The sequence below is a fragment of the Trichosurus vulpecula genome, chromosome 2 (assembly GCF_011100635.1).
Source record: "Trichosurus vulpecula isolate mTriVul1 chromosome 2, mTriVul1.pri, whole genome shotgun sequence".
In the NCBI taxonomy this organism is placed as follows: Eukaryota; Metazoa; Chordata; class Mammalia; order Diprotodontia; family Phalangeridae; genus Trichosurus; species Trichosurus vulpecula.
This window is the reverse complement of record NC_050574.1, coordinates 54,034,357-54,047,280: the sequence shown is the minus strand read 5'-3', so window position 1 is coordinate 54,047,280 and position 12,924 is coordinate 54,034,357. Positions and strand designations below refer to the sequence as shown.

Here is a 12,924-nt window from a genome sequence, read left to right as displayed (position 1 = left end):
CCTGGCTCAAGTTGATTCAGCTCAAATCCCACCTGCTAAAAAAGGCCTTTCTTGGTTGCCCCCTCACTCAAGCCTTTGGTCCGGCATTACCTTCCATTTTCACTGTGTCTTGCATGTACATAGTGATTTGCATGTTGTCTCATCCCATGCCTCCCCGTTATAATGTGAGCTCTTTGAGGGTAGGGACGGTATTTTTGGCTCTCTTTGTATCCCCAGCACTTAGCACAATGCCTGGCACATAGCAAGGCCTTAATAAATGTTTGTTGACTGACTGAACCATACATCACACTCTTACACTCTACCCTACCCACCTATTCAGGCTTTGATTTCCCTCTTCACTCAGACACACATTTCCCACAGAGTTCCAGTTCTCAATATCTACCACTGTGCCTCTCCCCCTTTTCTTTGTGGGAGTCAACCTCTTCTTCCCAGGACAGGGTCTTCAGCTTCTCCCTGACAGGCTTCACATGCTGAAATTTTGCCACGTTCCCCAGCCTTTGTTGAAGCTATGATTCCTGTTTCTCTTGTCCACTGAGCACTCAGACCTGTCTAACTTAGGGCCTTTTGAAGGAATTCCCTGGTGCAGCCTGGGAGTCAGAAAGACCTTGGTCCAAGTCTCACCTGTGCCAGTACTGTCTGTGTGACCCTGGGCAAGGCATGAACCTTCTCTGTGCCCCTCTGAGGGCATTAAAAACTCTAATAAATTACTAATTGGTTACTGATTGTCATTGGTAGAAGGGATTTCCTCATCAGAAGTTCTCTGTGAAATCACAGGCCCAGGTGAAATAAGAAATGGGGCCATAAAAAGATAGTAGAAGTGGGGAATATGTCTACCAGAGCCTGGTGTGGTTCGAGTCCTGACCTGCAGACAGCAGGAGATGATAAAACTTGATTTTCAATAACCCTGTCCTGAAATAGCAGGTCTTATTTTATAGGAAGATAGCTTGAGCCCCTCCAAAGGCTGTCAAAAGAGAAACGTAGCTGGCCTTTCATTAAACAGTGTCGGGGAGGTCAAGGGGCCCCATCTCATGTGTGCTGGACACTGTACCTCCCATCTGGGGCAGAGTGCTTCGAGTATATTGAGGGACATTAGGGCTTAGGGTTCTACATTCAGCCCCTGGCAATTTAGTTAGCTCTAGTACCAGATGTTAACCCCTAAGGCCACTGAGCAGAGTGCTCAGTGCAACTCATGTCCAGTGAATCAGTAGCATTGTTAGGAAGGCACAGGCCTCAACTCTGCCACTGATTTACTGTGTGACCTTGGTTGGTTTCCCTTTCTGGGCTTCAGTTACCTAGAATCCTAGAAGTCATTTTGTCCAACCTGAGCAGAAACCCCCTTTCTAACACCTTTGAGGTGTGGTCATTTAGCCTGTAAGACCTCCAGAGTGTGTGTGTGTGTGTGTGTGTGTGTGTGTGTGTGTGTGTGAGAGAGAGAGAGAGAGAGAGAGAGAGAGAGAGAGAGAGAGGAAGAGGAGTTGGGGGGGGGGGCTTACATCACCTCCAGAGGCAGGGATTCTATGATGCAGCTCCTCCCTCTTATAACTTGAGTTCCCTTTAAACTGGAAGGGCCCTCAGAGGCCTTCTACTTCAGCCTCCCCATTTTACAGATGAGGACACTAAGGACCAGAGAGGTTCAGTCACTTGCCCATGGCCACACTTCCATGGTGGGATTTGAACCTAGGCCCTTTGATTCCAAATCCACTGCTTTTTGCCCAGGCCCATATACAAATTAGAGCATTTGAGGGTTCCATGACAGTCATGTACTGTCTATTCTAAAATGTGTTAAGTGTCTGATACTGTTAGAGGCACTTCTGGGATGTGAGAATGCTGTATAAGCCTCCTCTACCTTGGGGTTGTCTACTGACCTCAGACTTGACTTGATGGCTTTACAGAGGGAAATTCCAAGGCTGAGTTGGCCTAGTGACTAGGCCTTAGTCTCAGAAGACATCCAGCACTCAGTATTGGGCTAGTAGTCGGCCAGCCCAGGAGTAAGCTTCTACCTCTGGCTCTGATGTGAAATATCCCTCAATTCTCCCATTGATTCAGGGATACTGAAAACAAGATAAAAGTTTGACTCTGGCTATTTGGGTTTCTCTTTTTATCTGGCCCCGTTTTCCATTTCTCAGGGATCAGCTTGGGAAGGAGTCAGTCCTTTGGCAGTTTTCCATGATGGAACGGGTTGGACCTGCTTTTAACTCCTGGGGGTCAGAGAAGTGAAGAAGTCTGTGTTTCACCTGTCCTACCAGTTAGATTAACAGCCCAGTCTTATCTCAATCCTGTCAGTGCATCCCAAAGTTTCTTAAGTGTCTTTTCCCCTCAAGTCCTGAGTCTCTGGTCCCATTCTCACTCTGCCAATTGTCAGGGTTGCTGCTTTCCCTCACATGGTACTAAGGTAGTTGGCCATCCCTTGTTCTGTCTGTGAGTCTCCATTTTCCACTGCCCCTGATAATAGCATTCCTCACCTAGATTTGACAGCAGACAATGGAGGAAGTTTCTGACCTGGGCTGGCACCAAGATTCTTCTTCTTCAAGGAACAGAGCATTGAGTAGAAATTGCAGAGACAAATTGAGAGGAAAAACTTCCTAACAATTAGGTCTATTCCCATCTGGAATAACATGCTTTGGGAGGCTTTGCATTTTTCCTTCCTATCCAGTGCTCTGGTAACTCAATCCCAGACCACCTTCCCTGGATTACTCTTGATTCCCACCCTACTGCTATTACATCAGTCTTTACTCAAAGTCACTTTGCACTGGGTTTTGCACTTATCTGTTGTGCTGCCCATGTGGAGAGATTCAAGAGGTCTTTTCCTGATTCCCCCAGATGTTACTGTTCCTCCCTGAAATCATTATTTGTGCAGAATCACAGGAGAGTTGGAAGGGACTTCAGCCACCATCTAGATCAACCAATACCCCCAAAGGAATCCCTACTTCCCTGGGGCCATATTGTAACATAGCTAGAGGTCATCCAGCCTCTGCCCAAAGACCCCCAATCAGGGGAAACCCACCACCTTCAGAGGGGGCCCATTCATTTCTGGACAGCTCTAACCATTAGAAAGTTTTTGAGATAGCAAATCTAAATTTGCCTTTTAGCAAACTATTTATTTTGTTTCTATCCTGCATTGGTTTATCTGTGTCGTGAGCCTTTAACAGAGCCTAAAAATCCTTGAGGCAGAAGGCCAAGGTCACACAATACTAAATGAAGAGCTTTTGGTCCTTCTTGAGTGAAATCCCACGTGAGAGTCCTTCAGTTACTTGACGACATTTAGGAGGTCTCTCTTGAGCCTTTCCCAGGTTAAACATCCGTGGTTCCTTCAACCAATCAATTCTATAGATCAGGTATTTTAAAGTACTTTATATAGAGCACAGTGCTAGGCACCAAGGATGCCATAGTGAAATTAGACACTGAGCTTCTGCCCTTGATTAATTCTACTTATTAAATGAGCAGCATGTGCACTACGTGCAAATCAATAGTGAGAGGTCCCCAAGGTCCCCTGTCACCTGGATACAGATGCATCTTCTGGTCCAGCTGGTTATGCCTTTCCCCATCACTGCCCTAACTCCCAGCTGGGAGAATGGTACTATGTGCTAGCCACTAATATCTGGGGACCAAAAGACAAAAATGAGACAGTCTCTCCCCACTATTAGGGGAATTAACAGCAAAGACATTTGGGTAAATACAACCAATCAATCGATAAGCATTTATTAAGCACCTACTATGTTCCCGGCACTGTGCTAAGTGCTGGAGGTACAAGGTAGTTTGGGGGAGGGGATCGCTGATATAAGGGAGAATCTGGCCAGGCTTCATGTAGGGCTTGGCTTGACCTGAATTTTGAAGGAAACTCAAGATTCTCAGAGGTAGGAAGCTGAGGGGATGGCCTGTGCAAAAGTATGGAGATGAAATGCCATGTTTAAGGAAAAGGAAACAGGCCAGTATGGTTAGAAAGTAGAATGTCTGAAGGGGAGGAATATGAACTCATCTGGAAAGACAGGCTGAAGCCAGGTTGTCAAGGGCTTTAAATGCCAAGCTGAGAAGCTTGTGTTTGATCGTAGAGGCAGTAGGGAGCCACTGGACCTTCTTGAGCAAGGGAGTGACATGATCAGGCCTTGGCTTTAGAAATGTCACTTGGCAGCAGTGGGGAAGATGGACTGGAGAAAGAAGAGTCTGGATGCAAGGAGACCAGATAAGAAAGGCATCACAGTAGTTGTGGCCAGAGTTTCCAAGGGTTTGAACCAGGGTAGTGGTGTTGGGAGTCAAGACAAGGGGATGTGTGTAAGAGAAGTTGAATCAATAGGAACAGCAAGTCTTGGCAATTAATTGGATAGGGTGGTGGCACTGAGAGACAGTGAAGAGTGGAGTCAAGGAAGACTCTGAGGCTGTGAGGCTCCACTGCTTAATAGCTGTGTATTTCTTTTTCTGTGTCCAGGTAGTTCCCCTTGGTAAAGTGTAAGATCGCAGTGGGCAGGGACCATCTCATTTCTGTCTTTGAGCCCCTATCACCTAGCACAGTGCATGGCACAAAAGTAGGTACTTAATAAGTGTTGATTGATTGATTGACTGAGATGCCATGGAGCTACGACTGCTCTCAAATCCTAGTGCTGCTCCACATCTCCAGGAATGGCTCAGACCGTCCCTTCTTCCTTTTACCAGAAAGGGAGGTGAGTAGATGGTGAACCACTCCCACCCCCACCCCTACCACCCTTGACCAAGAGTTACCTAACAGCGTGGGCCCATAGCCCACCTTTGACACTGTTTTTGCTTTTTCAATTTCTTTTTTTTTTCAATTAACAAAGATCAATTTTCTCTCCACCCCTGCCCCTATACACCCTAAATATCTGTGTCTGTGTTGATTCTATGTGCAGGGTGTCACTGAAGGCTACAATGGCACTATCTTTGCCTACGGCCAGACAGGCAGTGGGAAGTCTTTTACTATGCAAGGCCTGCCAGACCCTTCCACCCAGAGAGGCATCATCCCCAGAGCTTTTGAACATATTTTTGAGAGTGTGCAGGTATGAGGGTAGAGGGGGTGGAACTGGGCTGGGAGGGCATGCTGGTTGAGGAGAAAAGCACCCTGGGTCAGAAATCACCTTAAACCTCCACTTTCCATAGACTCACCTGTTTGGGTGACCCCTGGGGGTGACGTCCACCAAGAGGAGAATCTATTTCTTCAAACTAACTCTTTTTAAATTATTTTTTAAATCAATTAACACAAATCTTTTCTCTCGCTATCACCTCCCCACTGGAAAAAAGGAAAAACAAAACAAATATAACTAATATACAACAAGTGACAAATACATAACAACCCTTGTAACAAATATTTAGGCAAAGCAAATTCCCATACCGGCCGTGTCCAAAAATATCTCATTCTGCATATTTAGTCCATCCCATCTCTGTTCAGGAGGTGGGCAGCAGGCTGCATCAAAAGTCCTCTGGAGTCATGTCAGAGTTCTTACATCTTAAGTTGTTTGTCATTGTATAAATTGTCCTCCTGGTTCTGCTCACTTTATTTGCATCAGTTCCTACAAATCTTTCCAGGTTCCGCTGAAACTCTCTCTTTCATAATTTCTTACAGCACGGTAGCATTCCATCCCAAGCCTTCTATTATCTACCATGATCTGTTCAGCCATTCACCAACAAGGTGGGCACTCAGTTCTTTGCCATACAAACCAATGTTGCTCCTTGGTCAAGGTCAGGCATCTACCTTAGGCCTCTCCTTCCTAACTGGAAAAGAGAGAGGTTATAGGAAGTTGCAAAGGAACATTTTTCCAAATGCAATGCAATAGAAGAGTTTTTAACTCTCAGAAGGCAAGATAATAAATAGCTCACCTTTATATAGTGCTTTGTGGTTTACAAAGTACTTTAAAGACATTATCTCCTCTGAACATAACAATAACCTTGTGTGGGTCGATAGATGCTATTAGTCCAATTTTGCTAACGAGGAACTTGAGATTAAATGAATTGTTCAGGGTCACATAGAAAGTAAGTGTCTTAGGCTGGACTTGAACTCATGTCTTCCTGGCTCCAGGTCCAGTGTTTCATCTACTCTTCAGGCTGCCACTCACTGTGAAGCATGCCCCATTAGCTAGGGGGCACAGTTTATAGATTATTGGGCCTGGAGTCAGGAAGACCTGAGTTCAAATGTGACCTCAGACATTTACTAGCTGTGTGACTCTGGGCAGGTCATTTAACTCTCTTTGCCTGTTTCCTCATCTGTAAAATGAACCGGAAAAGGAAGTGACAAACCACTCCAGTATCTGTGCCAAGAAATGACCCCAAATGGGGTCATGAAGAGTTGGACACGAATGAACAACACATTCTTTACATGGATGTAATAGTTACTGTGTAACTATTTCTGGTTCTCCTTATTTTATTTGGTTTCAAGTTCATGTAAATCTTCCCATTCTTCTTTATATTCATTTCATTCCTCATTTTTTCCAGCCTAATCAGAGTCCCTTGCACCTTAGGCTTTTGTAAGAAAAGTATTTTGTAAACTGTACAGTTCCAGAGAAACCCAAGCTAATATATGCTCATTACTTGCCTCCCTGCACACTTGTCAAATGAGACACTATTTGAAGCCAAGCATCCTTTCTGAGGGACCAGCCTGGGTGCTCTTGGGTCTGGTTTGCAGGGCTCTTTGCTGGAGAATAAAAGCCTCTCTCCATTTCCTCCCTACAGTGTGCTGAGAACACCAAATTCTTGGTCCGGGCTTCCTATCTAGAGATCTATAATGAGGATATCCGAGACCTGCTGGGAGCTGACACCAAGCAAAAGTTGGAGGTGAGGACAGACAGGCCCAGGGATCATCTTTCAGGAACTATGGCCCAGGCAGCCATCAGGAAGAGATGGGAATTATGGCTTACTTGATCACATTCATCCAGAAAATTGTGTGTTTCTTGCAAGCAAGGGATTGTGTTTGACACTGGGGATACGAAGTGAGCAGCAGCCCCTGTCAGTCAATCACTCGATCCACATATGAGCATTTCTTAAACCCCTGCTTTGTGCGAGGCACTGCGCAAAGTCTCTGGAGATACAGAGGCAAAGAATGAAATGGTCTGTGCCCTCATGACACTTCCATTCTTCTGGAGATGGGGTGGGCAGGGAGGGAGAGATGCCAGCAGTGGACAGGCAGGGCTAATACAGTGGGGAGTGATGGTAGACAAAAGGGTGCTCTAAGACAGCTTGGACCATGCTCTGTCTTTAGGAGGGAGAGACCACTTTCCACTGAGGCTGGGAGAGGCAGAGTAGAGAAACAGAGGAGGCTTTTTGAAGGAGCTGGGAGCTGAATGGGGTCTTAGAGGAAGAGGAAGGATTTCAGTGGGTACAAATGCAGAGGAAGTGGGTTCTAGGTGTTGGGGTCCTTGAGTAAGGTCCTTGAGAATAGCAAGGCCAAAATGTAAGCGTGGTGAGGCAGGGGACTGAGGCCAGCATTTTAAAGGGCCTTGAATGCTAAGCCAAAGAATTTCTGTTTTCTGTTGAGAAATGCAGTAGGTTTTCAAGGTATTTTCTGTACAGATAAATCTCTTATTATCTCCAGGCATAGGCTCCACCCTGGGCTTGCTCCATGGTTAGGTTCTGGGCAGAATCCCATGGCTGTGAATTTAGTTACAAAGCTTTTTCCATTTCCCAGGGGATGAGCCTTGGTGACGGTTTTGTGGACTTGACTACCAGTACTGTCCCTGATGAGTCTGTGCTGTACAGAGGCAGCTGGGAAAGTGGACAGCATGTTAGGTTTGGACTCAGGGATATCTGCCCTGAGATTCTCCTTCAGTTTACTAGCCGTGTGATCCTGGGGCAGTCAGTTAACCTTTCTCAGCTTCAACTTCCTTCTGCTGTACAAGAGGGTAGTTAATAATAACTACCTATCTCAGAGGGTAGTTGTGGAAAACTCAGTCAGATAATGGATAAAAAAGCATTTTGCTATGTAAATTGGAGCTATCATGATTATGACAATTATGATTATTTGCCACATGCTTTCTCTAGGTTCTGGAGAGGGAGATGGGTACCTGACCTCTTGTTTGTTTGCCATGGAAGTTCAGGGGGAACCTGAGATCTTCCCTGCTCAAATATTCTGCCGTGGACCTACAATGACCCTTTAAACATTCCTTGGCCCTCTCTGTCTCCAGAGTTGCATTTTCACCCACACTCTTTCTACTGTACTGCATCTCCATGGTCCAATGGCCCCAGAGGATCCTGGTGAACAGATCAAGGACTGGGAGGGTTTGTAAGGACATTCTTTGGACTATATAGATCAAAGAAGGAGAAGTCCAGACAGGCCTAATGAGGGCAAATGGCCCAGCCAGTGTCAGAACCGGTAGAGTTTGGAAGCATAGGTTGGTAGCAGGGGGTGGGAAGAGTTGTTTCAGTTCTCCTGGCCCCCTCAATGTGTCATTGCCAAAAGGACTTGGACATTAGGTTCTGCCTTGGGTCACCTGCCAAGTGGTTTCTGACGATAATCAAGAGGAAAGAGAGAGAGATGGGAAAAAGAAATGATGGCTTCTATTGTGCTATTGTGAATGCAACTTTAACCTAGGAATTAGAGGAGAAAAGCCTGCCCCCGTACTTAGTCACATATAAATATAGTTTCATCCCTCCCCCATTCTCCTTCAGCCACTTCATACCCTGAAACCAACTCCAGTAGGAGAGGGAGGGCTGGCCCTGGCCTAGTCAAGAGGAATAAAATCCTAACTAGACGTGTGTTAGCCACGTGATGCTGGGAAAAATGGGTTCCCCCCCCCAATCTCAGTTTTCTAATCTGTAAAAAAGAGATAATGATGTCTGTACCGCCTGCAGTGTAGTTGTGGGAAAAGTGTTTTGTGAAGCTTATCGTGCTACATAAATTTAATTGGTTGTTAATTATTGTTACTTTACTCAGGGATGTAACTGGGGAAGGGGATGCCTCCTACAGGAAGTCTGTTCTAGTAATCTTAGTTGTCAAGTACAAACTTATTAATTTACAGTATGTTAGAGTAGCCCTGAAGCTCAGTAGAATGGAAGCTCCTTGAGGGCAGGAATTATTTCTTTTGTCTTCATATCTCCAGTGCCTGGCACAGAGTAGTTGTTTGATTGGATTGGAGGATGGGGTCAAGGTGGCATGGCTTTAGGTTGCTGACCAGTGAAATGACATTGCCTGTGAAAAACAACTCCAGACACCCCCCTCCCCTTCCCCTGACCCGTTCAGCATTTGGTTTTGGCTGAGTCCTCTCTCCCCATAATGCCTCCTTTTTCACTCCAGCTATGTTTAATGAGGCCTGACTGGCCACTGAATTGGACCAAAGTATCGTCTGGTTTTAAAGAGAACCTCCTTTCTTACACTGGGAAGAATTACTCTCTCCTCCTTCTTTTCCTCTCTCTCCTCTTTTCCCTCTTCCCTTCTCCTCCCCTCCCCCTTTTCCCCTCTCTCTTCTCTCTCTCTCTTTCTGCCACCCTGTCTCTCTCTTTGTGTCTCTCTCTGTCTCTGTCTCTTTCTCCCTCTGTTGTACTCTCCTTCCCTCCCTCTTTTCTCTCTCTCTGTCTCCTTTTCTTCTCTCTCTCTCTCTCCTTCCCTTCTCTCTCTTCCCCACCTTCTCAACCTCCATCTCCCTCTCCTCTCCCGCCCCCTGGCTCTCCCCCTCCTCTACCTTTCCCCTTCTGTCATAATTCAGCCCTGGCAGTTGGGAGGAGGATTTAATGAGGTGCCTTCACACTTCAGTGACACTCCCCTCCCCCAGTCATATACTTTCCAGTCACAGGCTCTTTAGTCCTGTTTGGAAAATTCATCTTGAAGTGAGATTTCTCTCCCCATCAATATTGATTTATCCCGCCGTGGTTGTGAGTCACTGCAGTCGACCTGAGATTCGGGGAGGCGTTGGGGAGGGCTGTGGGGGATATGCTGGGGGTAGGGAGATGTGACATGTGTCACTGCTCAGCCCTTCAGCCTGGGGAGGATTGTCTTGACCTTTGACCAGCCCCTTCATTTCCTGAGGGAGGCAGCCGTTAACCAGCTGCCTCAGAAGCCCTTCCATTTCATCTGAGCCTCCTGGGGCCAGGGATAGTGATAAATTGTGATGCAGTCCATGAATTGGCTTCTCTCCTTCCCAGCTGGGCCTGGGAGTTTAGCCTGGGGAAGGTGGGGTGTCCGGGGGGTAGGGGTGAAGGAAGCAGATTACAAAAACAGTAGTTGATCTTTCCATTCCTCTTGGCCAGAAGGGGCCCCACTTGTGCTTTTGGGGTTTCCTTTCTTCCCCTGATCCTTGGTATCTCCCTGTACCTGGGGTAAATGAAGAAGAGGAAGAGAATAGAGGATAAGAGATCACACCTTGCATTTGAATACAACTTTAACCCAGGAATTACCAGAATAACTGCAGGTCTACACAGGCCTAAGCCAGTAAAAAGTGTTTCTGCCCTACTTCCTTCAGCCACTGTGCATTTGGACCAGGTCCATTTTTGTGAAAGGTGTCCTGGTATAAGGGAAGTTCTAGGAGCTGGAAGACCCAGACCTAGAACCCACTTTGCCACTAGCTAACTGGGCGTCCTTCTCCCTTGTTCTCTGTAAAGTGAAGGGACCAGACTATTTTGTCTCTTAAGGACCTCTTCTATCCTTGACATTCTTTCTTCTAAGGTCCCTCCCAGCTCTGACATTTTATCCTCTCAGGGCCCTTCTGGCTCTGACATTCTAAGTTTCCTTGGCTAAGACATAATGGAGACCTCAGTATTAAACAAACCTACGTTTTTAGTGGACTTTATTCCCTTCAGAGAGGGTGGACAAAATCCCCACAGGCATTTCCCAGTGAATGCCCCTCTACTGAGAAGGAATGCCTATTCCTTTCTCCAAAGACATGCCTAGGCCTGGTAGTTTGAGATTTAGAACAATTTCTCATTCTTGAAAGAGAGAACAACCAAGGCCTCATTAATCTTCCCCCCTCAACCAAAGTGTGACACAATGCATTGTGGGTAATGGCCTTTCCCCTTCCTTGCCCCACCCCACCCCCCACTCCCCAGCCTACGCTCTCAGTTAACTCCCCCACCTTCTGCCACAAACACAAACTCTAGGGACAGGGATGGGAGGAGCAGGGAGAGGTGTCATGAGGCTCCATGGGGGAGATTTCTAGGCTTGGAAGCTGCCTTTCAGAAACTCCTGCTCTTTGTTCTACATCCCTATAACCGGTTGCCATGACAACTCTGAGCTGCCAGCTGGTACAGCAGCAGCTGGGCAGACTGTAGCAGCTGGCTGGGGCACAGAGGAAGGCTGGCTGATACTGAACAGGCCGGTCTCCCATCTCTTGGCCTCCCAGACCAGGACCATCTTCATCCTTAGGGTGACCCATTTCTCATAACCATAGCCTCCCATTCCCAGCTGGGCTGGGCTGCAGCCCTGTGAGGGTCACCTTCCAGTCTGTTGATATTCGATCAGGGTTGTGGCCATGTCCCAGGGCTCAGCTTGCATTCATATTCAAGGGCCTGGATTTTAGAGATCAAGCTTCCTGGAAAGCCATCCCTGGAAATCAAGAGAGTTAATTTGTTAAGTGCTTAATGAACTGCTTGGCACATAGTAGGTACTCTCCCCCTGCCCCAAAATAAAAATGGAGCTGGCAGGAGGCAACAGAAAGGCTGAGCTGGGGCCAATGTATAGTTGCTTCTTTTTACTGTTGCCTCTCTTTAATTTTTTTATTTAAAAAAATCTATTTTCTTTCCCTCCCCAATCCCTACCTTGAAACAAAGAGAAACAAAACATTTGGAACAGCAAACCTAGTAAAGCCAAACAAATGTCCACATTGGCTGTGTCTAAAAATGTGTATTTCATTCTTGAGTCTATCCCTCCTGGATCAGGAAATGGGTGGCTGACTTCAGCATAGTCCTCCGGAATCCCCATCAGTCATTGTGTTGATGAGAGTTTTTAAGTCTTTTGAAGTTGTTTTCCTTTTCTGTTGTTGGTGGCCTTTAGAACCCTGGATTCCACCCTCATCTTGTCATTGAAGAGTAGTGAACCCAGCCCCTGATTCTGGTTCTAAGAGGGGGTATCTGAGGATGCCTTGGGGGAGTTGTCAGCCTCTGAATTTAGGTACATAAGATCATAGATGACCTTAGAAGCTGTGTAATCCAACCCCAATTTGTAGATTAGAAATGGAGGCCCAACTCCTTGTCCAGGGTCACATGACTATCAAGTACCTCTGGTGGGATTTGAATTCAGAGCTCTGCAATTTCAAATCCCAGCACCCTATTGCTATACTGCTTTTCTGGTCTATGGAATGCCAGATTTGGAAGGAATTGGAAAGGCTATCTAGTTTAAACCTCTATCTCCATTTCACAGATGAACAGACTTCAGCCCAGAGAGGTCACATGGGGAAAAGAGCAGAAAACCTGGGTTTTCTGCCTACAGAGCCAGGGATCTTTCCAAGGGAGCCTGCTGGCAGGGCCTAAAGCAAAGAGCACAGAATTCCTTAGGAAGCCTGGGGGAAATCCCTCTCAGCCGTTTCTAGCTGGGTGACCCAGGACAAGTCAGTAGATCTGCGTTGGCCACAGTCCTCATTTGCAATGCATTTCACCTGTCAATCTATTCTCTTCACCTCAACCTGACAAGTCACTGTTTCCTCATCTGTACACTGGGGTGGTATTCTTACACTGCTCACTTTACAGAGTGTCTGCAAACCTCAAAGCCAGAAAGGAGAGGAAATAGTTATTACTGTGATTGTTACTGGCTGGGCGACCTTGGGGAAGTCCTTTCCCTTAGTGTCATTTTCCTTCCCTGTAAAATGAGGCCATTGGACTATATGGCCCCTAAGGTCCCTTTCAGCTCTGGTAGCTGGTATTCTCTGGGAGACACTGAGCTGTAACGGACAGGAATCGGGAAGGTGGGCCTCTGACACTCACAGTCATCCGAAGGTGGGCATGTCAACTTGATCCCTCTTATACCCTCATTACACCTATCTCAGGAGTGCTGGGAGGCACACA

General features: G+C 46.6%; 1 protein-coding gene across 1 annotated transcript in view; it reads left to right on the top strand.

Annotated features, from left to right (window-relative positions):
- The window catches only part of KIF17 (kinesin family member 17), a 62,361-nt gene that overhangs the window by 598 nt on the left and 48,839 nt on the right, over positions 1-12,924 (top strand). Inside the window, exons 2-3 of the mRNA XM_036743136.1 lie at positions 4,860-5,006; positions 6,673-6,774. Of these exons, the coding sequence (XP_036599031.1) occupies positions 4,860-5,006; positions 6,673-6,774 (249 nt within the window). The remainder of the gene's footprint in view (positions 1-4,859; positions 5,007-6,672; positions 6,775-12,924) is intronic.